This window comes from Schistocerca gregaria, chromosome 4 (assembly GCF_023897955.1).
Source record: "Schistocerca gregaria isolate iqSchGreg1 chromosome 4, iqSchGreg1.2, whole genome shotgun sequence".
NCBI classification, from domain to species: Eukaryota; Metazoa; Arthropoda; class Insecta; order Orthoptera; family Acrididae; genus Schistocerca; species Schistocerca gregaria.
The window spans coordinates 313,676,009-313,701,212 of NC_064923.1; the positions used below are offsets into that span (position 1 = coordinate 313,676,009).

At 39.0% G+C, this 25,204-nt stretch overlaps 2 protein-coding genes across 4 annotated transcripts in view; one reads left to right on the plus strand and one right to left on the minus strand.

Annotated features, from left to right (window-relative positions):
• LOC126365882 (uncharacterized) overlaps positions 1 to 25,204 on the plus strand; it is a 92,749-nt gene that overhangs the window by 33,889 nt on the left and 33,656 nt on the right. The window contains exon 2 of one of the 3 annotated variants that reach the window (XM_050008579.1): positions 5,845 to 5,943. The exons of 1 other annotated variant lie outside the window; for it this stretch is intronic. The gene's annotated coding sequence lies outside the window, so the exon portion shown is untranslated. The remainder of the gene's footprint in view (positions 1 to 5,844; positions 5,944 to 25,204) is intronic. One more of the 3 variants, XM_050008581.1, reaches the window with a different exon arrangement.
• Positions 1 to 25,204, minus strand: part of LOC126365881 (dynein axonemal heavy chain 6) — a 1,020,408-nt gene that overhangs the window by 33,320 nt on the left and 961,884 nt on the right. The window contains exons 66-68 of the mRNA XM_050008578.1: positions 22,745 to 22,924; positions 8,781 to 8,873; positions 344 to 547 (exon numbers count right to left, since the gene is read on the minus strand). Coding sequence (XP_049864535.1) covers positions 344 to 547; positions 8,781 to 8,873; positions 22,745 to 22,924 — 477 coding nt within the window. The remainder of the gene's footprint in view (positions 1 to 343; positions 548 to 8,780; positions 8,874 to 22,744; positions 22,925 to 25,204) is intronic.

Sequence of the window (25,204 nt, forward strand, 5' to 3'; positions counted from 1 at the left end):
CAAAATGGTGCTTCAGATGGTGTTTACTGAACAGTGTCAACATTATTTTTAATGAATTTCTTATACTCAAACATTTTCAAAGCAACCAGTCTTATAAAAAATGTGTAATTATTTCTCCAAATCAACAAAATAACATGAATGCAGCCACTACACTAGATAGGAGATTAAGATAACTACTAAAAGCTATCTAACCTGATGCATACAGAATAGTAAATGTTTATTGTATTAGTCTAAAATATAATCTGTATAATGATATAATTGAATTTACTCTACTTCCTCAAGTGACAGAAATTATTTTTATACTGTAAATTACACTGTTTTGACGAACAGCAATTCATCATACCTCTTTTCCTTCTGCTTGATAGTGTGCTGCCTTCAGCAGTTCCTGATCTAGTACCACCTTTTGTACAGTGAACTCAAATTTCAGTTGATCAATAGGCAGTTCATATTTTCGTGCATGTGTCTGTAAAGTACCTGTCAGAAAACCTTGTGGGAAAAAGAAGCCAGATATCCAGAATGAGATAGGCTGTCCACTTGTTAACCATGTCTGCAAAAATAAATTGAGGTAATTGTTAATTTTCACAAGAAAACTTTTGCAAATGTTTCTTAGTTAATGTAGGAAGACCTCTTCAATACATTGAATAACTTTGGATATCAATTATTATTAATACTTTTGAGTATATTTACTACTGAAAAAATGGTTTGGTTTACAATAACTGTTCAACATTTTTTTGAGGTGGGTCATAATAAGTTTGGAGATAAGAAGACATGTAGAATTATAGTGCATGTTATAGTTCGGGGGGTGGGGGCCTTATCATGGCAATTGTTCAATTCAGTAATAAAAGTAATGTGGGAAGGAAGGGCATTACAATGCTTTTGACCATTCTTCAATATGCTATCATGGTTCAAAATTAATAATTAATATAATGGGAGACAAAAGGCAATGGAATATTGAAGTGACTGAGATCAAGGGGAAGAAACCTTCTGTTCTTTGTGGATATAAATAAATTGGCTGGTCCCACAGGGCTCAATTTTAGGACCTTATCTTTTTCTGCTGTACAAATGATTTACCTTTAAGCACTGATGTTCACTCCATTTTATTCGGCGATGACACCTCAATTTTAATTGAAAATGACAATTTAGAAGAAATTCATGATACTGTGGAAAATATAATGACTCAGGGTGTATATGACCCAGGACCACCAGGAGATCTGGGAAAAACGTGGGAATTTTTTCATCCGGGAGAAAACTGGGAAAATCGTGGGACTTTTTTAGAATTCCAAGAATTTTTTATTTTGTTTTAGCTTTTCAGTTAAATCTTTGTAATTTTGACTAGTAACAAAATTTTGACTCTAACAAAGGATATTACTGTATCTTGTACTGCAGAAAAAAAACCCGAATTAACGAGAGGAAAAAAAAAAAGAAAATCAAACTTAAGTTGCAAAGGAAATGCATCATATACAACAACAAAACACAGTACTCATATAACCGTCTGCCAGCAGCAAAATGTGTCAGAGGCTTTAGGAAGACTGTGTAATGCTTAATAACAACAAATTGCCTCTGATAAGTCTGATGTCACAACTCTTTACATTAGATTCATTTGGGCAGTTGCGATCGGGCTCATGCGCATGCGCATTTGAGTCGCACATGAGTAATACCTTTTCCTGTTTCTGGCTACAGAAGTGTGGGTGTTAGCTGTATAAGCAGTAGCAGCAAGCAGCCAGATGATACCCAGAAAAATTTTACTGGCACCATGCTGCCAGATTCAATGGAGGCAAACTGGGATATCTGCCCCAGGCGGCAAGAATTCATATTCGTGAGGAAAAAGCCTTGTTTCACAAAGCGCCTAATATCCAGCGGAAGTTAGTCTATCGATTATTCAAATGATTTTGAAATGCATCCCTGTTGGTTTTTGAACATTTGTGAACATATTTTAATTTTATTTCTGAATGGATCATAAGTTGATTTTTGAATGCGTGCATAGTGTATGTCATGTCTCTTCAGGGGAATCCCCATCACATCTAGAAATAAACTTTCCTGCAGATGGAAGGGGAGGGGGCTATACGAGGAGAGCGGAATAAAGCCAAACAGGTGAATGTCAATCACTGTTTGTTTATGTGATTGACTGGGTTTGTGAATGATCAGCATTGTTATAATTACCAGAAAAATCCATAGATTCAGACTACCAGAGTGGAAATAACTACTAACAGTAACAACTAGTAAGAAAGATTACACATTATCTTAACGGTGTATTCAAGAAAATGAAATTTTGATAGAAAATTTTTGACCAGACTGCTGCAATAGTAATGGCGAGTTGTAAAGACCTCGGTAGCAGCCACCTAAGTTCTATTCTGGGAGTAGCGTGGAAAACACGTTGTGCAAACACGTAATAACGCCTAATCGGAGAATAAACGCGGAGTAACTAAGGAGTTGATTGTGGCAGGGTTAGTGAAATTAACCAGAAAATAAGTTTTGACACTGGCAGGAAAAGTTACAGAATTAGTGGTGACAAGATTGTTTGTTAGAACGAGGAAGGAGAAGAAAAGGGGACATCACACAAATTATGGAAGAATATCACGATCCCAAATTTATATAAATATTTTGTACTACTACGTTTTGATCCTCATGCTCGAGAAGCTGGAGCGTATGAATGAAATGTGAAACTATTTCCAAACATAAAGCTTTTTGCTTGTAGCAAGCCTAATAGGCATTTGATATTGGTACTTCATGAATTATATTGTGTTGTGTTAAAAAAAAGTGACTATTTGTGCTAAAACAGTCTGTTTATTTGGTGTGTGTTACAATTGCTGCCATATTAGACAGGCCTGTTTCGTTTTCTATAGCAGACAGTGAGAAAATAAACATAATCAAATCGAGAAACCACACCAGTCTCGGGTACTGTTTGTATTAATAGCTGTTTCAGTATTAGACAGTGACATTTCATTTTTTCATGTGGCAAAATGTTTGACAAAGTTTGAGGTAACAGATCCTTTCACAGAAAGAAAAGGACATCATATAAAGCCGTAGCAAGGTTAGAGAGAAAAAAAAAAAAATGCTAGGACTTAAGGATGGAAGAAGTGTGTACTGTCTTGCTTGTCACTCATCTTTATTTGTTTCATGTATCCTATATTTAATTTTATGTTACACAAAAAAAGCAAGTATTAGCTAATAGGCAATAAAGAGTGAAAATTTTCTGAAGAGTTCTTGTTCTCTGGGTTACAAATAGTCCCATCCAATGCTAATTGCAAGGGTTTTTATTTTCTTTCTTCCTTTCTTTCCTTCTTTCATTCTTTCTTTCTGTAAAATTGGGCAACTCGGAACAGGAGAGACACCACAGGACATTTTAATTTCCACTATCCTGAATATAGTTTGACGCCATCCACTACAAAATTTTATACGTTTGAATTCTGCAGAGCGAAATACAATGACGTGCGATACAAGTATGCTGTGTGAAGAGGTGTGGCACTGCACTATGGCGCACTTAAGATTAAATAACGTGTCTTACATTTCCTTGAACACGTTTTATATATCACACTCTTCAGAAAGACGTGCGCTACAAAATGAACATATTTTTGAAATGTCTATTCCCCCCTCCCCCCCCAAATTTTGGCGTCATACCCCAAATTCTTGAGGGAGGAATGGGGGGGGGCGAGGAACCACTTGCCCCAGTTCAGAAATATTGTTGATCCAGTGCTGATGCACAGAGCAGTCTGAGTTGTAGTGGGAAGGTGAATATCTATGTGACACGTGTTTACGTTTAGTGATTTTGCTGTTTCCTCTTCGTTTATTGCACTCACGTCAAATGAAAACAAAACAAGTTTTTGTGGCTGGGGCTATCAAGTGAATTAAAATACATTCACATAATTACGGAAAGCTAAAATATGTTATTAGTTTCAGATTACATTTCCACCTTTCTGACAGTCAAACATACAGCATCTTGCAGAACCATTTTTTGTCGATTCGCTAAAGAAATTTGGCTTCTATTAATCTTTTCCGCTGAGACAGTAAATTTATTTGAAACAAAGAGTTTAATTCCATGCTATTGGCTAGTTTCAACTGTTCACTGCATTTCAAAAGTTCAGCTTTTCATCTTCTAGCACGTAAGGCATTATGCCATAATAAAGAACCAAACATGAGATAATACAATACTGGTTCTCCAAGAAAATTTACATACAAATCTGTACATATATCTACATCTACATCTACAAACATACTCTGCAATCCACCATATGGTGCGTGGCGGAGGGTACCTCGTACCACAACTAGCATCATCTCTACCTGTTCCACTCCCAAACAGAACGAGGGAAATATGACTGCCTATATGCCTCTGTACGAGCCCTAATCCCTCTTATCTTATCTTTGTGGTGTTTCCGCAAAATATAAGTTGGCAACAGTAAAATTTTACTGCAGTCAGCCTCAAATGCTGGTTCTCTAAACTTCCTCAGTAGTGATTCATAAAAAAAACGCCTCCTTTCCTCCAGAGACTCCCACCCGAGTTCCTGAGGCATTTCCGTTAACACTCGTGTGATGATCAAACCTACCAGTATTGAATCTAGCAGTCCGCCTCTGAATTGCTTCTATGCCCTCCCTCAATCCGACCTGATAGGGATCCCAAACGCTCGAGCAGTAGTCAAGAATAGGTTGTATTAGTGTTTTATAATCGGTCTCCTTTACAGATGAACCACATCTTCCCAAAACTCTACCAATGAACCGAAGACGACTATCCGTGTTCCCCACAACTGCCATTACATGCTTGTCCCACTTCATATTGCTCTGCACTGTTATGCCCAAAAATATTAATTGACATTACTGTGTCAAGCGCTACACTACTAATGGAGTATTCAGACATTACAGGATTATTTTTCCTATTCATTGGCATTAATTTACGTTTATCTATTTTTAGAGTTAGCTGCCATTCCTTACACCAATCACAAATCCTGTCCAAGTCATCTTGTATCCTCCTACAGTCACTCAACAACAACACCTTCCCGTACACCACAGCATTATCAGCAAACAGCCGCACATTGCTATCCACCCTATACAAGAGATCATTTATGTAGATAGAAAACAACAGCGGACCTACCACACTTCCCTGGGACACTCCAGATGATACCCTCACCTCCGATGAACACATACCATCGAGGACAATGTACTGGGTTCTATTACTTAAGAAGTCTTTGAGCCACTCACATACTTCGGGAAACAATACCATATGCTCGTGTCTTAGTTAGGAGTCTGCAGTGGGGCACTGAGTCAAATGCTTTCCAGAAGTCAAGGAATATGGCATCTGTCTGATACCCTTCATCCATGGTTCGCAAGATATCATGTGTAAAAAGGGCGAGTTGCGTTTCGCAGGAGCGATGCTTTCTAAAGCTGTGCTGATGCATGGACAGCAACTTCTCTGTCTCAAGGAAATTCATTATATTCGAACTGAGACTATGTTCAAGAATCCTGTAACAAATCAATGTTAAGGATATTGGTCTGTAATTTTGAGGATCCGTCTTCCTACCCTTCTTATATACAGGCGTCACCTACGCTCTTTTCTAGTTGCTCGGGACTTTACGTTGAGCAAGAGATTCGCGGTATGCAAGCTAAGTAAGGAGTCAGGGCAGTAGAGTACTCTCTGTAAAACCGAGTTGGAATCCCATCAGGACCTGGCGATTTATTTATTTTCAACCCATTCAGCTGCTTCACAACCCCAGGGATGTCTATCACTGTGTCATCCATACGGGAATCTGTATGAGACTCAAATGGCGGTATGTTTATACGATCCTCCTGCGTGAAAAATTTCTCAAATGGAAAATTTAAAATTTCAGCTTTCGTTTTGCTGTCTTCTGTTGCCAGGCCAGACTGATCAGTGATGGACTGGATGGAAGCCTTCGACCTGCTGATTTTACGTAAGGCCAGGATTTCCTTGGGTTTTCAGCTAGATCTTTTGCTAAGGTATGACGGTGGTAGTGGTTGAATGCTTCACTCATCACTCTTTTTACAGCAGCACGAATATCTACTAACTTTTGCTTCTCCTCATTCTCCCGATCTTTCTTGTACCGCGAGTGTAACTGTCTTTGCTTCCTGAGCATTCTCTGAATTGCGCTGTTAAACCTTGGTGGGTCTTTTCTGTCCGTAACCCACTTTTTCGGCACATACTTCTCCAATGCGTGATCTACAATGTGTTTAAAATTTGCTCATAATTCTTCCACATCCATCGTACTGGAAGTAAATGAAGTCAATTTATTTACTAAGTGGGGTGCTAACAACTGCTTATGTGCACTATAAGCTGAATTGTGCATTTTAGTATGGTTCACAAAATTCTGATGCTCTTGGAATCTCCTCTGATGTTTTGTTTCTTTTATGACATAATGTAAGATCTTTTAATGTTTTACACGTACAAGCATATGGGCTTCCTGTGTCATCGTAGCTCTGCAAGCACAGTGGCGCCTGTTACCTGGTGCTCTTTGGCAACTGCTGAAACGAACCTAATTCTAACAGGTCTCAGGAAAATATTGCGAATGGTTTTTTGAAAACCGTTACTTTCAAAGTAAATTTCCTTTTGTGCAAGCTGAACTATGTGCGAGAATGTATAGTGAATTTCTTAAATCACAGAGTGTTTACCTCTCATTTAAAAGTCAACTCTTTGACGACGACCATTTGGAAAAATTTTGAGCCCAGAAGACCCAACATTTATGCCCTTATTAAAAATTTTACTGTTGCATTTGTGTGTTGTAGGTTAAAGTGTGACACGTGCAAAAAAGATCAATATTATATGTGAAAGCTTTTCTTTTCTTTTAGCAACACTATGTATATTAATTTAAACCATTAACTTTTCCAATTTGTGTATATGCGCTACTTGAAAGTGATGTTGCTACTGCCTGACTACATCATGTATCTTATGCTGTGAATATCCGCTGCCATCGGCAAAACCGCGTCGTAATCTCAATTTCTATGGTTCGGAAAGTAACATGGGGTGTTTGGTGGAATTCAAATTTATACTTTTGTAATACAAAAATATGCAGCCTACTTGTTGCTGCGCATCAAAGATCTTTCCAAAACGCGTTTTTTTTTCACTGAGTTTGCTTTTCCAAAGGGCCAGGAAATTCTACGCTGGTGTATAAAACTATAACCATTCAGAGGATTGGTAATTTTTACTGTTCCAAGGAAAAGTATACCATCACTTAACACGGAAAAGTGTATTTTCACCCAGGAGAAAATGTATTTTTAACTGGGAAATCTGGAAAACATCTGGGATTTTTTTTTCTTGTCCACGTATACACCTTGAATGGGAAACCTAGAATTATGGTTTCAGCAAAGTAGATTAAAACTCAATGTCACAAAAACACAATTAGTTCAGTTCAGTGCTTAAACATCATGAGCATCTCCCATAAAAATAGTGCATGGCGATCAGGAAATTACTGAAGCAAGTTACTTAAAATTTCTAGGTCTAAATCTTGACAAAAATTTAAATTGGAAGGCACATATAGACTTCTTAGCAAGCAAACTAAACAGCCCAATTTATGCAATGTATATCTTATGCGGTTCCACCCTTATGGACACCAGGGAAATGGTCTACCACAGCTACTTTGAAACTATAATTCGATGCGGAATAATTTTCAGGGGAAACTCTGCAAACAGCCTGAGATTACTTACACTTCGAACAAGAATCATAAGGAACAAGTATTTAGTCTGAAAAAGAACATCATGTCATCCATTATTTTTTTTTAAAAAAATACTAACCGTTCCTTCTCTGTATATCTACAAAATTTTTATTTTTGTGTATAAAAATTAAAACTCACTTGACAATTTTCATTTCAACCATAATTAAAGTACTCTTCACAGACACAGATTCAAACTTCCCTCTCATAATTTAAAATTTTACACTCAAACACCATTGTACACGGGATTAAAAATTTCCCGTAAATTAAATAACACAAATCTGTTAAATATGGAGTTTGACCCACTAAAAAGATTGTTATTTAATACACTGGTGGAAAAATGTTATTATTCAATTGAAGAATTCAAGCACTACAATTTGGCAATTTGAAAACAAAAGAAACAATAAAGATTATGTATTGTGTAATAAATTGTTAGTATCTTGTATAAATGCTATTGCAAGCTGCAAAGTGACCACAAGTGTTATATATGTTCTTGTTAAATTGTTCATATCTAAAAATTCAGAAATGCTGGCTTAAATACATTGATTTTTATAACCTTATTTTTTTAAAGTAATTTGAAGTGTCTCCACAACAAAAATCTTTGATTTGTAACTGTACATTATGAGATCAATAAACTACAATTTACATTTTACATTAACAACAATGATAGCTGTAGAGCGATTTTCTGTTCTGTATCTTGTACAGTGGCTAGCAGCTCGATAACTAACAACGACACAAAGCATCCACTATCATCCACTGTGCAGTGGCTTGCGGAGTATATAAGTAGATGTATAAGGTGCTGGGTTAACTCTGATGTCTACCACATCCTGCAAGTTTCAGTAAGGGCAGAATCTTAAAACTAGCTATACACCTGCCTCATGGCTTCCTAGCCTGACAACCTCATAAACTCATGAAGGTCTACATGTTGTGGGATCAATCTCAGTAGAATGTGCACTTATTCAGCGACAAGCCATAGCACCAACCACCTGATCAGTGTGATTTATTTGAATAGACATGATTTTTTAACCATACACACTCAGTGTGTATTGCTGAAAAACTGCATTTCCTCCACAAAAATTCATCCTTAACATTAGATCAGTGCAGATAAAATTAAAAAGCCACATGACATACCTGTATGAAGTCAAGTCTTGTTTCAAGATCACGTATCCAGCTTCCAAGTGACTTAAGAGATAAATATCCCACTGTTGCCCACATTTTTGGCACCTGGAATAACACATAAATCTCTGAAATTCTTTTGCCCTACATGTAGTAGTTTCATCATAATAATGGATTGGAAGACAACACTGCAAAGACAACATGCAATTATTAATAAAATTCCGAATTTTATTTTTCAAACAACCACTGTTGGCAAAAGGGTGGACATTGTTTTTTTTAATTTTGAAATGAACCATATATCTTTGATTCCAGGTTAAGTGATTCTGTTTTGTGTTTTCCATATTTTACTGAGAATTACACCTCCACAGATAAAAACAAAATGTAATTCAGTTTTTAAGTAACACACTACTGACAACCTTAAAATTATTATTCATTAACAAGTTGACTTAAAATTTGAAAGTTACAAAAGAATATGAGATCAAATTTACATCTTTATACCATGGTGCCCTGCATAAAGACAGCAATGAACTACATAGATCAGGTAGAGTATTGTGACAACCTATGTTACAATGCAGTGCTGGAAAGTCCTTGGTGGAATAAAAGTAATAGAAGAAGTGAAGGAAACAATGCAGCATACAGCTCAGATAATGAGTCATTGATAGGCCTGTAAACAAGGCAGGAAATTATGCATCTAGATGACTGACTGTATTGTACCAGCACGGCATCTCGACTGCAAGGAATGGGCAGCAAGTACACTGGAAACTGTGCTGGTGCAGGTAGGGAAAACTACATGGGGAGCACGACATTGAGTGGTGGACTGGGAGGGGAGGTAGATTAGATTAGATTTACTTTCATTCCGATTGATCCGTAGTGAGGAGGTCCTCCAGGATGTAGAACACGCCAGAAAAACAATCAATACATGACAAATATTTATAACTAAAACAAATAAGCTAATGTACTATTCCACAGGTCCCAAGTGGAATGATCGTCATTTTTTAATGAACACCATATGAAAAGAGTCATTTTACAAATACTAATGCACAGAATTTAAAATAAAAAAGTTTATTTATTTATTTATAAGGTAATACAACTAATATAATACTTATTTACAATGAACACATTACTGCACTGAAATCTGAAATGGTGCAGAAGTTAGATTGTAATTAAACACACACACACACACACACACACACACACACACACACACACATATATATATATATATATATATATATATATATATATATATATATATCAGGGAAACATTCCATGGGAAAAATATATCTAAAAACAAAGATGATGTGACTTACCAAACAAAAGTGCTGGCAGGTCGATAGACACACAAACAAACACAAACATACACACAAAATTCGAGCTTTCGCAACCGGTGGTTGCTTCGTCAGGAAAGAGGGGTTAAACTCCATGTAAATGTATTAAAAGGAGTGGTTTTGTGGTGGCAGATTAAGAAAATGAGGCTAACAATTGTCTGACGAAGAAATAATGACGTTAAAACCTGTGGGAAGGGGCTAAAAATGATCAGTGACGTGGGAAAAACGGAAATGGAAATAAAGCGAAAGTTATTAGAACTAGACAAAATGGTTGTTTCGTAGGTAAATTTATCGACCTGCCAGCACTTTTTTTGGTAAGTCACATCATCTTTGTTTTTATATAACAGAAAGAAACTTCCAATTGGGGGAAAAATATATTAAAAACAAAGATTCCAAGACTTGCCAGGCGGGAAAGCGCCGGTAGACAAACACAGACAGGCACAATAAAATAACACACAAACACACACACACAAAATTTAGAGCTTTCCCAACCGGCGGCTGCTTCGTCAGGAAAGAGGGAAGAAAAAGGAAAGATTGACTGACATCTCTGCCCGAACTCTTTGTATTTACAAATGTCTGCTTGTGTGTGTGTGTGTGTGTGTGTGTGTGTGTGTGTGTGTGTGTGTGTGTGTGTGGGCGCGCGCGCGCGTGTGTACACCTGTCCTTTTTTCCCCCTAAGGTGTTTCCGCTCCCGGGATTGGAATGACTCCTTACCCTCTCCCTTAAAACCCACATCCTTTCAGCTTTCCTTTTCCATCCCTCTTTCCTACCGAAGCAGCCGCCGGTTGTGAAAGCTCGAAATTTTGTGTGTGCGCACATACACAGACACAAGCAGACATTTGTAAAGGCAAAGAGATTGGGCAGAAATGTCAGTCGAGGCGGAAGTATAGAGGCAAAGAAGTAGTTGAAAGACAGGTGAGGTATGAGCGGCGACAACTTGAAATTAGCGGAGGTTGATGCCTGGCGGATATCGAGAAGAGAGGATATACTGAAGGGCAAGTTCCCATCTCCAGAGTTCTGACAGGTTGGTGTTAGTGGGAAGTATCCAGATAACTCGGACGGTGTAACACAGTGCCAAGATGTGCTGGCCGTGTACCAAGGCATGTTTAGCCACAGGGTGATCCTCATTACCAACAAACACTGTCTGCCTGTGTCCATTCACGCGAATAGACAGTTTGTTGCTGGTCATTCCCACATAGAAAGCTTCACAGTGTAGGCAGGTCAGTTGGTAAATCACGTGGGTGCTTTAACATGTGGCTCTGCCTTTGATCGTGTACACCTTCCGGGTTACAGGACTGGAGTAGGTGGTGGTGGGAGGGTGCATGGGACAGGTTTTACACCGGGGCCAGTTACAAGGGTAGGAGCCAGAGGGTAGGGAAGGTGGTTTGGGGATTTCATAGGGATGAACTTCCTGAAGAAGCAACAAGCAACCGTTGGTTTTGTGTGTATGTTTGTGTCTCTATCGACCTGCCAATGATTTTGTTTGGTAAGTCACATCATCTTTGTTTTTAGATATATTCTCCCACGTGGAATGGTTATATATATATATATATATATATATATATATATATATATATATATATATATATATATATATATATATATATATATATAACAGAAAGAAACTTCCACATGGGAAAAATATATTAAAAACAAAGATTCCAAGACTTACCAAGCGGGAAAGCGCCGGTAGACAGGCACATGAACAAAACACACAAACACACACACAGAATTACGAGCTTTCGCAACTGGCAGTTGCTTCGTCAGGAAAGAGGGAAGGAGAGGGAAAAATGAAAGGATGTGGGTTTTAAGGGAGAGGGTAAGGAGTCATTCCAATCCCGGGAGCGGAAAGACTTCCCTTAGGGGAAAAAAAGGACAGGTGTACACTCGCACACACACGCACATATCCATCCGCACATACACAGACACAAGCAGACATTGAAGAAGTATCAAGTAAGAGTCATCTTTCGCCCTCCTCTCAAAATATCATCACTGATGGGATCCGTTAAGGATGACCTGGGTCTGCGTAAATCAGGTGTTTATAAGATTACTTGTGATTGCGGCAAATCGTACATAGGGCAAACAATACGAACTGTGCAGGAACGCATTGTGGAACACCAGCGGCATACTCGCCTTCTTCAACCCACCAAGTCTGCAATTGCCGAACATTGTATCTCCACAGGCCACTCCATGAATTACAATGATACAAAAATTGTGGCTCATACATTAAACTTTTGGAGTTCGATTATTAATGAATCAGTGGAAATAAGATTGTCTGACAGAGACACTCTTATTAATCGAGATAGTGGTTTTCAGTTAAACGCCGCTTGGAATCCGCTAATAGAGAAACTCTGTACCCGACGCAGTTATCTGCATAAAGATGAAGATCGATCTGATATCGAAACGCCAAGCTTTCACCGCGGAGGGCGCTAGGCGCAGCGCACGGAGTCGTTGTGTATGCGTACACTGTGTCGCGCATGCGCAATGCCACTTTCATAGGGCTTTAAATAGCAGAGTTCAGCACGTACTCGCCAGTACTACTACAGCGGTGCTCACCTGAAGATGGCCAAAAGACTTTGTGCCAAAATATCGTGGCAGGACGTTACTGACTGACGGCAGTTCTCCCGTGTTATTATGGAATAATTTCTAACTGGTCACGGGAAAATATTGTGAATGGTGGCTTGAAAAGTGTTACTTTCAAAATAAATTTCCTTTTACCCAAGATGATCTACCATATGTGCGAGAATGTCGGATGAATTTCTTAAATCACAGAGCGTTTGACTCTCATTTAAAAATCAACTCTTTGAGGACAACCATCTAGAAGAATTTCAAGCCTAGAAGATCACACATTTACGTCGTTATTAAAATTTACAGGCACATTTGTGTGATGTATCTTAAAGTGTAACACGTGCAAAAAAGGTCAGCATTATATGTGGAAGCTTAGCTTCTCTTGCAGCTTATTAATCTTCGAGACCAATATTATTTGTGAAAGCTGTCTTTCTTGTAGCAACACTATGTATATTAATTTAAACCATTAACTTTTCTTTTTTGTGCGTTTTCGCTACTTACGATTAATCTTGCTATTGGCTGAATACATCAAGTGTCCTATGCTGTCATCAGCTGGCGAGATCACGTGACATGAGCTATATCGATTTCATTGCTTCGGAAAGTAACATGCAGTGTTTGGTGGAAATCAAATTTATACCTCCGTAACACGAAAAAATACAGCATACATGTTGCTGCACATAAAAGATCTTTCCAAAACATGTCCCCCCCCCCCTCTCCCCCCCGCCCACGGGTTTCATTTTCTAAAGTGCCGGTATATTCTACGCCTGTGTAGAAAACCATAAACATTCTAAGGATTGATAAGTTTTACAGCGCCAAGGAAAAATATATTGTCACTTAAGACGGAAAAAGTGTATTTTCACCCGGGAGAAAGTGTATTTTCAACTGGGAAATCAGGGAATTCTTTTCCCTTGTCCACGTATACACCCTGTGGATTTGAGCAGCTTGGGGATGAAGCACCGCTTCTTCGCTTTCTTGGATGCTGTCTTCCAATCTGATAACTGCACTCCCACACTATTCTCAAGACTTACATTGTAGTGACCACATTTCAAGCAGCTGGCTGCTTCCCCAATTGCACATATCGCATCCCTTTATCGTACATAAAAGCACTCTGGTGTTAATACCTACTTTTTCTGGTCATTATTTCTAAACAAGCTCAGGATACTCAAACCTCAGCCCACACCCACCATTGTGCACAAACGTGTCACATGAGTGGGATAGTTTCCACATTTTAATCTGGAAAGTGTGGTTGCTTCATGGACAATTGCTGCCACAACCTCAAGTTAATATGTCCAGTTTAGAAATTGCAGCTTTCTGCATGCCGCTAGCTGTACCTGTATTGTGTTAACCAATAGTGCAACACAAAGCATTCCGCTGATACTTGCTGCTTGACACACATGCATACGTGTGTGGGTGCACACACCCAGTTCATGTGGGCTGTCTTTGGCCTGTGCTGCCATTCTGCTGGCCACAGCCACTAAGCAGTTGCCAAGCAATCCTTTTCAGCCCATCATCAGTTGCCACCATCTCACTGCCTGAGGCTGGGATGCATCCAGTTTTGCTGCCACCTATTCCTGCCATTGCCATGAAGGTCTGTGTATTGACTCAAGGATTGTCACCACCATACTGCAAACACGTATCCAAGGATCTGCTATCCACACTGTTGTGGTGCATCATCACCCTGCGGCTGTCTCCAAATGATGCTTAAGAATGAGAGTGTCACTAGCCACTGCTGTTGCAGCCTGTTGCTGCTTTGCCAGCAAGTGTACGTGACTGCATAGCAAGGAGAATGATTGGGGAAATTTACATTTTGCTATGGTTTACTATTATTTAACTGTTAATTGTTAGGTCTATCTTATACTGTAACCATACCTCAAAACATGCGCTCTCATACAGAGAACAATGCTAAGAGTGATGATGAAGACTGCATTGGGCCTTTTCCAGAACAAGTAGTCACATTTATGGCTAAATATAGAGTTGGAAGATCAAAACAGTGGATTGTGGAGGCAAGCTGTAGACTTAAATATTTAGACTACTCTTGATGGAGCTAGAGGAGTTGAAGTTAGTCGATGGAGCTAGAGGAGTTGAAGCTAGTAACAGTGTCACCATTCACTATTATAAGCAGTTTCCCAGCTGTTAATTCTATACCTTCATTCTCAGGAAAATGCACAGAGAATTGCAAAATGTTCGTAAAGCAAGTTGCATCTGTTCATCGCGAGACAGTTTTACACTAAACATAGCATGTCTGAAATTGTTTGGGGACCTCTGTCAGGTAGATTGATTGAACGAAGAGTGCACATAGCTTTGAGTTCCTAGTAAAAGGGGTAATAGAATGGTTTTACAATATGCTGGGTGTCAGTTATTATTGTGATAAACTTTCCACCCATTGGCAAAGATCGAGGGAAGTTTTCGAACAGTTTGCCGACTGAATGAGGACTATCTTATGAAACGTATACTGTTAGTTGATATATGGGTGATAATGATAGGCTTCTAGAAGCAGAAGCGCATGCAGTTGATGTTTTCCTTCACATCATTAACTCGCACCCTGGAAGAGACATAAAAATAGCTTTCCCAACATCACTCCGTGAGGCAGTACATTTGGTATAGTTGCATGAAGCATAAGGGCGCTTTATCATCACTGCTGTTCAGAACAATGAACAACGCCACATGTTTCCTGGTGTGTTGGCTTGCAGGCAGTATAAATGAGCTGCTAATATTGCCTACTGATGTTTAGCTCCATACTGAGATAACTTCTGCGATTTCAGGCACCTTGGAGTGCACGCACAGGCAGTGCATACCATTACAGACCATAGCAGAAGCACCTAGGCCAGTGTTTGTCAAACTCTTTTGAGAGCCATTATTGACAATACAGGAGAACACCTTGGGCTGCATAGGAGGGGAAAAGGCGTAAAGTGGGCTCTCAAAGACAAATTCAATTTTCAGCAAACTATGAGGTGCATTCAAGTTCTAAGGGCTCTGATTTTTTTTCTAATTGATCACCCGAAATCGATGAAATAGGCGTTACTTCTCGACGTAATCGCCCTGCAGACATACACATTTTTCACAATGCTGACGCCATGATTCCATGGCAGCGGCAAAGGATTATTTAGGAGTCTGTTTTGACCACTGGAAAATCTCTGAGATGATAGCAGCACGACTGGTGAATGTGCGGGCATGGAGAGTGTCTTTCGTTGTTGGCAAAAACCAAAAGTCACTAGGAGCCAGGTCAGGTGAGTAGGGAGCATGAGGAATCACTTCAAAGTTGTTATCACGAAGAAACTGTTGCGTTACGTTAGCTCGATGTGTGGGTGCGTTGTCTTGGTGAAACAGCACATGCGCAGCTCTTCCCGGACGTTTTTGTTGCAGTCCAGGAAGGAATCTGCTCTTCAAAACGTTTTCATAGGATGCACCTGTTGACTGGGTGATGCATGTTTGGCAACGTCATCCTGGTACAATACTGAATTTACATAACATGTTGGTCCTGGAAGCTTCTGGACGTACAACTAACAAAGTGTGAGACAAATTACAAAAAGGGAAGACTGACATGGTCATTATCCCTGGAGGCCTAACCTTCATCTTGCAACCACTGGATGTGTGTATAAATCGACTATTCAAAGCTGCTCTTAAACATTGATATACACAATGGATGGCACACACACACATATCCATCCGCACATACATGTGCGGATGGATGTGTGTGTGTGTGTGTGTGTGTGTGTGTGTGTGTGTGTGTGTGTGGGCGCGCGCGCGAGTGTACACCTGTCCTTTTTTTCCCCCTAAGGGAAGTCTTTCCTGTGTGTGTGTGTGTGCGCGCACGAGTGTACACCTGTCCTTTTTTTCCCCCTAAGGGAAGTCTTTCCGCTCCCGGGATTGGATTGACTCCTTACCCTCTCCCTTAAAACCCACATCCTTTCGTCTTTCCCTCTCCTTCCTGAAGAAGCAACCATCGGTTGCGAAAGCTAGTAATTCTGTGTGTGTGTTTGTGTGTTTTGTTCTTGTGCCTGTCTGCCGGCGTTTTCCCGCTTGGTAAGTCTTGGAATCTTTGTTTTTAATATATTTTTCCCATGTGGAAGTTTCTTATATATATATATATATATATATATATATATATATATATATATATATATATATATATATATATATAATTTCAATATTCCCTTCCACAACAAGTTTATGGGAACTGCACAGGTGGAAACTGTCTCTCCTAAAGCTCTACTAACTTGTTTGCCACTCTCTCACCTTACCTTTTCCATTCTTTTTTCTGCCCACACTACTCCTTCCCCATTCAGATTGTGTAATGCTTCTCCCACCACTCTCCCCCCCCCCCCCCTCCCCATGCTGCATTCTCTCTCTCTCTCTCTCTTTCTCTTTCTCTCCCTGCTCCCCCCCCCCCCCCCTTCCCCACCCACCCTCCCTCCTCTCTTCCACATCTCTCCCTTTCTCTCTCCTTTCCTTGACTTCCTCTTCTTCTCCAACTTCCTTTCCTTTCCTCTCCTCTCCTCCATTTCTGCCCCCTCTACTCTCTCTCTCTCTCTCTCTCTCTCTCTCTCTCTCTCTCTCTCATCTGTATTACTAAATGACTATCCTGGAACAATAATAGTTGCAGGTTGCTTATCAAATGGCTTTAGGCCGAACAAAATTTTGATTTTCAATATTTCATATAATTATTGACTGAATTTAAAAATTTAAATGCTGTCATAATCTATTCATTAAGAGGTATTATTTGATGTTAAATGTTTAATATAATAAGCAAGTATTACAGTAAGAAACTGTGCGTTTTCGTGAGGCAGCATAACTGACAGTGTACGTGTACCTGGATTTTAATGATCCAGTGCTTGAGAATGAGAGCACTTAGCAACTTTCAACAAGCTTAACATGTAATTTTAAACCCTTATGTAGCTTTCTCTTGCTGACACCCATCACAATATATTGTAAGGAAAAACTTTTACTGCTTGCTACATTCTTGCTCTTCATGCAGTAAAACTTCAGCATCATGCATGGCATTTTAATTTTATTACTTGTTTACTATTAACTCTATTTGCAACTCACTTTGCAGATAATGTTTAGATACATCACTGAATGTACTTGCAATATTATATCATTGTATGACATGTTTAAAGTCATAAACATTTAGATGTTTGGGCACAAATGGGGCACAAATTACCCAGACAATATTGATCCAGTGTTTGATAATGAGAACTCGTAGTGACTCCTAACATACTTCAGCCATAATTTCAAATGATTTCTAAACTTTTTCTCACTTATATGCTTACCATCAAATGTTTAACACATTAATTAATTTCTAAAGTAATCATACATTTGAAGCTGTTTCATACACAGGAATTCAATTCTTCAAACAATCAACATTTTGCTGATATGCTGTATTCTCAGAACACCTTTCATGTTGTTGTGCAGCCACTGAGTCATCTGTCGAATGACCTGCCTCACAATATCCTGTACTGCACCTCCTTACCTCATGTGTCCGTCCCTACCCACTCCCCAAGTCCAAAAGGTCAGGCATCAGCTCTCAATAGTTGATTATCAGTAATCAGTCCAACCACTGCCATGGGAGGTTGTATTTAGGTGTCTTTGTAATTCTGTGTGTGATGGTGTGTACTTTTTCTAGAAAAGCAGCAAGAGCAAGAGCTTGAGAGATAATGTGAATACTGTTTTCTGTTGCACATGTGTGTTCGCACCACCCACCAGTCTGCTATGGGTGAGTGGCTGCCTTTCCCTTATTTTGCATGCTGATCTGCATTTCCTTTTAATGAATGTAACTTTTGCACAGAAAGAGTTAAATGTGTGATAGATAGCAAAAATGTTTCCAAAAGTAGAATAAAGTTGTTTTTCCCTGACTATTCCACCTAACCATAAAGTAAATATTAAATAGAAATAATTTATACACAAAAACCCTATAAATGGGCAACAGTAGCCATATATTTATTTTAATTTCTTTAAAATTAAATATTCTATGTATCTTGAGCTGACACATAACATATCATCATGAATGTCATCTATGGAACATGTAAGTAACTTGAATGTCTCTGATATTAAGGCACCCTCCATTTTTTGCCTTAAAGTCACATGCCATGTGCTACTTATTTAGAATGTGAAGACCATATACCTATCTGATCCATACATTTAATGGCTGTGACTAAACTTTTGCAGAATAAAAGTGTTACATCATTGTTAACTATTAAACATACCAGTTGTCAATTACCAATGACTTAACTAAATGATCTCTGCTGTGGTGAGATAATGACATCTTAGTTATTGCTGCTAAGCATTCTAGCATAGTATCTTCCTTCCTTATGCAGTGATAACATCCATTCCATGAAGAAATGCTTTAAGAATACTGTAGTTTTCCCTTTTAAAAGTATAACAACAATTTCTGTGGTATTTTGATCATCATTTATTCCCAAATAATTGGTATTCAAATATGTAGTTTCAGTAACGTAACAGAGGCATAATATGTTACATGTTATGTGGTATAAAATGTTCATTCTTTGTTGTAACCTTTACAGTACATGCAGATTACTTTAGTGTGCTTTTTACATACATATTTGGAGCAAATCACATGTACTGTGGAACGCTTGCTGTCATTCATACTCAGGTTCATGTGACACCTCCTTCTTTTGCTAGGCAGTGGTAACTGGTCTTGTTCTTCACATCCTTGCGTGCTGGAATTGTGTGTTGGCACCACTCCCTTTACCTGCTAGATAAAGCTTTATTTTTTGTCATGGATTTCTGTGTATTTAAGAACTGTTATTCCTTTGAACAGTGTAGTTGATTAGTCCCAAGTCCTTTGCCACTTTCTTCATTCATTCACATATTGTAACTTTATTACCAGAGATCAGTTTGTAAAGGATGTATGAATTCAGAGCAGACATGTTAATCAATTAATGAAAAAACGATGCTAATGTGGCCAGCTTCTTGTTCTTCCGCCAATGTTGTAATTATAACATAGCTGATCACAAAATCAGCGACACCTTTTGTGTGGCTGTTAAATGTTATAACTTTTGGCTTTTCTTGAGAACTCATATCTTCTTCGATCTTTCAATCATTATGCATCATGGAGATAAGTACAACAGAATGTGATTTGGTTGGAATACATGACACCATTGTTAAATCTTTTGCAAAACTGGACAGGCTGTGCTACAGCTGTTTGTTTACTGGGCAAAAATTGTGGGAGAATATATAGTTTTTTTCTTTCATAATGTTTCTACTAATGTCAATACATTTTCCGATAGAATCCTTGCAAGAGGCATGCTGGTCTAACAATTGTCAGTAGTTGTATTTCTGTTGGTAGCATCTAGAGGAATAACAAGACATTCCACCATTTCTGCAGGCTTGTTTGGTTTATTGAAAGGACCATCTGACTGCGACATACCTACATACACTATGTGATCAAAAGTATCCGGACACCTGGGTGAAAATGACTTACAAGTTCGTGGCACCCTCGATCGGTAATGCTGGAATTCAATAAGGTGTTGGCCCACCATTAGCCTTGATGACAGCTTCAACTCTCACAGGCATATGTTCAAGATGGAAGGTTTCTTGGGGAATGGCAGCCCATTCTTCACAGAGTGCTGCACCGAGGAGAGGTATCAATGTTGGTCAGTGAGGCCTGGCGCAGAGTCAGAATTAAAAAAAAAAAAAAAATCCCAAAGATGTTCTATAGGATTCAGGTAAGGACTCTGTGCAGACCTGTCCATTACAGGGATGTTATTGTTGTGTAACCACTCCGCCACAGGCTGTGCACTATGAACAGGTGCTCGATCGTGTTGAAAGATGCAACTGCCATGTCTGAATTGATTTTCAACAGTGGGAAGCAAGAAGGTGCTTGAAACATCAATGTAGGCCTGTGGTGCGATAGTGCCATGCAAAACAACAAGGGGTGCAAGCCCCTTCCATGGAAAACATGACCACATCATAACAGCACTGCCTTTGAATTTTACTGTTGGCATTTCACATTTTGGCAGATGACGCTCACCGGGCATTCACTGTACCCACACGCTGCCATCAGATCGCCACATTGTGTAACGTGATTCATCACTCCACACAGTGTTTTTCCACTGTTCCGTCCAACATTTACGCTCCTTACACCAAGTGAGGCATCACTTGGCATTTACTGGCATGATATGTGGCTTATGAGCAGTTGCTTGACCATGAAATCCAAGTTTTCTCACCTCCTGCCTAACTGTCATAGTACTTGCAGTGGATCCTGATGCAGTTTGGAATTCCTGTGTGATGGTCTTGTTAAATGTCTGCCTATTACACATTACGACCCTCCTCAACTGTCGGCAGTCTCTGTCAGTCAACAGACAAGGTTGTTGTGCTGTACATGTCCCTTCACGTTTCCACTTCACTATCAGATTGGAAACAGTGGACCTAGGGATGGTTAGGAGTGTGTAAATCTCGCATACAGGCGTATGACACAAGTGACACACTATCACCTGACCAAGTTAGAAGTCCGTGAGTTCCACGGAGTACCCCATTCTGCTCTCTCATGATGTCTAATGACTACTGAGGTCGCTGATGTGGAGTAGCTGGCAAGAGGTGGCAGCACAATGCACCTAATATGAAAAAAATTTATGTTTTTGGGGGTGTCCGGATACTTTTGATCACATAGTGTATATTTCAGAGTTCATAAGATAATATGTTCTGTAGTCTACCAAAGCAGTAACCTGTATGCCATATTTCTTTGGGTTTCATGGTATATATTGTTGGAAGGAACACCATCCTTAAAATTTAATTAGTTACTTATGAATTGTTGCACACACTTCAGGAGTATACAACTCCAATGACTTAACTTGCAATCATCTGATACATTCATGCACAGCACCTAGCATATCAATCTTTTTTCTGTATCTCTAGGACTTTCACCATCACAATGTACACAGCGAATTAAAAACAAAAAACTTATATTTTGACTTAATAACCACAAATACTTCAAGTCTCCCTATATCTCACAAGTCTTTGAAATAGAGATGAGAAGCTTTGTAAATTCCTGTGTACAGCAGGAGACACACAAAGGCATTCATCTGCAAACATTCTGTATCTTGGGCATCATGAGATCTGTCAGACTGTCCAAATTTGTTCATTATGTGCATATTTGTGTACATAACAGTGTCAGCCATCAATAAATCATCAAAATAAAGAGTAAAGAGAAAAGATTTACAATTGAAGGCTCTGGTGGTGTACCATTTGCTAAGGTGGCTGGTTTATAAGAAATGATGTTACAGCTTTTTGGTCTTCCCCTATGGCTAACTGGTTTCATATGCCATTTAGTCAGCCTTTCTTTACTCATACAGCAATCTTTACTAACAAATGAATTGAAAGATTCATCACTTCACGAGGCAATCACATCTGAATCCATATCATGCTCACTTAGTTCAATATTGTCCTCTCCATCTTCTGAACTTTCCTTAGACAGAGACAGTTCATCATCAGTTTGTAGCAGCTCTGACATAATTTCATTGTCTGTGAGAAACTTGTACATTTTCTGAAAGGATGTTAGGAACAACATTGAAACATTCTCTGTATTCAAGGAACATTTCCAACAGCATTTAACTGGTCAGAAAAGTGATAATAACAAATTAACTTACGAGTTGCACATGAAAGACAATGACAGTGATCATGCATAAATGCTCGTTTCAGGTCGCTTTGTGTTGGGTTACATCACTGAAATACATAATGACATATGTAGTTGCATTACGTTGAAACACACACGAGAGCAAAACAGTGAGGAGAACAGTGTTATTAAACAGAGCTCAACAAACCACCATACACCAGTGGAATTTAAATGGGACTGGCTACTTTCATTTCTCACTGTGTCAAAGATCAGCTACAAAAGAAAAAACTCTCAGGTCATTGATTAGACACGAGCAGTGAAGGGTTGATGCTGCACCACGAGAATAGGACATTTTACTGTAACTGGTATGATTATTACCTTTTCTCACACTTGTCACTGTCATCTTTGTTGAACAACTATATAACAACCACAATCATTCACAGATTTTTGAGGGAAATGCCATGCAAATAATGATCAATATTAAAAAATACAATGAATTGCACAAAGTTTACCTGGTTATTCATGCAGGAGATAAACATCTCTTCTAGGGCTTCTGACATCACCACCAAGCCCTTAATGGCTTTCTGAAGATTGTCAAGTGAAGAATGCAGGGTATGGCACAGCTTATTAAATCGGTCAGTCTCTTGCAGTAAAACAGTTGTTAGAGAAGGCAATCGTCCTTTTTCATCACGCTGTGGAGACAAAACATACATTAACAATCTATGCTGTTTTCTGTATGTTTCTTATTATCAAGGAGTTTGAAACTTATATACAACTAAACCAAGAAATAATTGAATTAGATGCCTCTTTGATAGTGTTCACTGAACCAGTGTGACACAACTGGAGAGTTAATGGTTGGTGTCCTGCTGTTACATAATCTCCCTGTAAGCAAAAAAGTATGCATCTAATCTGCCAGTAGGGTTTGTTTTGCTCTATTATGTAAGCAGACAAGGAAAATTTATGCAAAATTGTACAATGTGTACAAAGTTATTATCTGTGGCCTGTGCCTTACCATCTTAATAAGAGGGATCAAGTGTGTTATAGTTTGATGCATTGATGTCAACATATACTGCAAATTGCCAGTTCAAGCGACCAATTTTGAATGATGATTCTGACTTTCATTTCCTTTTATCTCACCAATTTAAGCAAACAGAATGCTGATCTACACTTTACAGATCTTCCACCTTTGGGTTCTGGGTTTTCAAATCTCACCCAGTGCAGTTTCCAACAATCAGTGTTTTCTTCTCACCCCATCTAGTAAGTCTCTCCTGACAAGGGGTTCTGGGCAACTTTTCTGAACTCTGCCACTTTTCCTAATCCTCACCAGCCCTTTTCCTTCACCCCTCTTCCTTCCCCTTCAGTTCTCTCGAGAGGAGGAGGAGTCACTGGCTCCGAAAGCTAGCAAACTGGAACATCTTTTATTTGTGTGTTCTCCTGCCACCACTCACAGAAAGCCAAATGGTGGCTTATCAGAAATGACACAAGTGTTGGGCTAAATCTGAAGACACCTATGACCAGCATCATGGTATGTATCGGCAGTAACTTTTGTGAGTGTATGAACCCAAATCAATTAACAGATGTACAAAAAGCCACTGTGTCTGGAAAAGATGTGCTTTCCTTTCTTTGGCCTCATCTAAAAAGTCTGTAATTTTTTTTAAAAACCTGCCTTCATGTCATCAGCTATTATCACTAAAAATTTGTAGAGTCCTCACTGAGTCTCTAAAACTAAAAATAATTAATATCACACATGTACAGGTGATTTGTGCATCAAAACTCAATTCTGCAACTAAAGCCATACACTATAAGCCACTAACAGCTAGTTGTGCTGGGTGTATAATGTACAAAATTATGCCCCCCCCCCCCCCCTCCACACACACACACCTACCTCTTACTTCTCTGTGTATACTTGATCATTATGTGAGGTATAAGATGAAGGGATAACATATTTTTAGCTCACCTTGTAACCTTTATTTGGGATTCTATAAATGGACCACTCCCTAAAACACATGGAGTTTGCCAAATGTTTCTCGGAGCTAAAACATGGTTTTTGAAAACATGTGGTTCTTTTCATTTAATATACTCATCAAAGAGAGAGCATATGTTATTAGAAAGAGCAATTACAAGTTGTCAAAGAAATTGGCAAAATATGTGAATTAGAGATAAGCACTTTCTAAAATTTTGTTCTGTTTGCAGCCTATGGTGACAGCTTGAAGACAAAACTGCAGCTACAGACATGAATAATTCAATTCTTGGGAATTAAAGAACTGTGGGGATTGTCAGTTGAATGAAGTCTTTGCAAATTGGGTTGGATTGGTTGGGGAAGGAGACCAGACAGTGAGGTCATCAGTCTCATCGGATTATGGAAGGACGGGGAAGGAAGTTGGCCGTGCCCTTTCAAAGGAACCATCCCGGCATTTGCCTGGAGCGCTTTGCAAGTAATCTGACCCTCAAAAATTATACTCCTATCCGACATAAATTCATATGTGTGACCTCTCACTATTTTTTGCTGCCCCTCATTGACATAGCTAATTAGGAACCACATATGATGGCATATCTTGAAACTTCTCCCTACAAGACACCTGGAAAATATTAAGTTCTGTATATTAATCAGGCAAGTACCTGTTTTATTTTTTATTATTATTTTTTTTTTCTTTCATGAGACCCTTATACAAACTAAGAATATGCTTGACAAGAAGTAAGAGTGGGTTAAGTTATCAGGGGATTAATTTTTGCAATACAAAGACTACCAAATCCACCGGTTAGTTCCTCAACCATTAGGGGTAAAACTCAATGGGACTCGGGCAAGTAAGGTTAGCAAACTGCTTTCCTGGTACTTTAAATATGATGCTGGCAACAATCAGAGCAAAATGCCTCGGATCTTTGGAGGGGACGGAGTCCCACCTCTAATTGACAAACCAGGGACTCCTAAGATATGACTCGGCAAATGAATGGTGACGAGATGGGGAGCTATT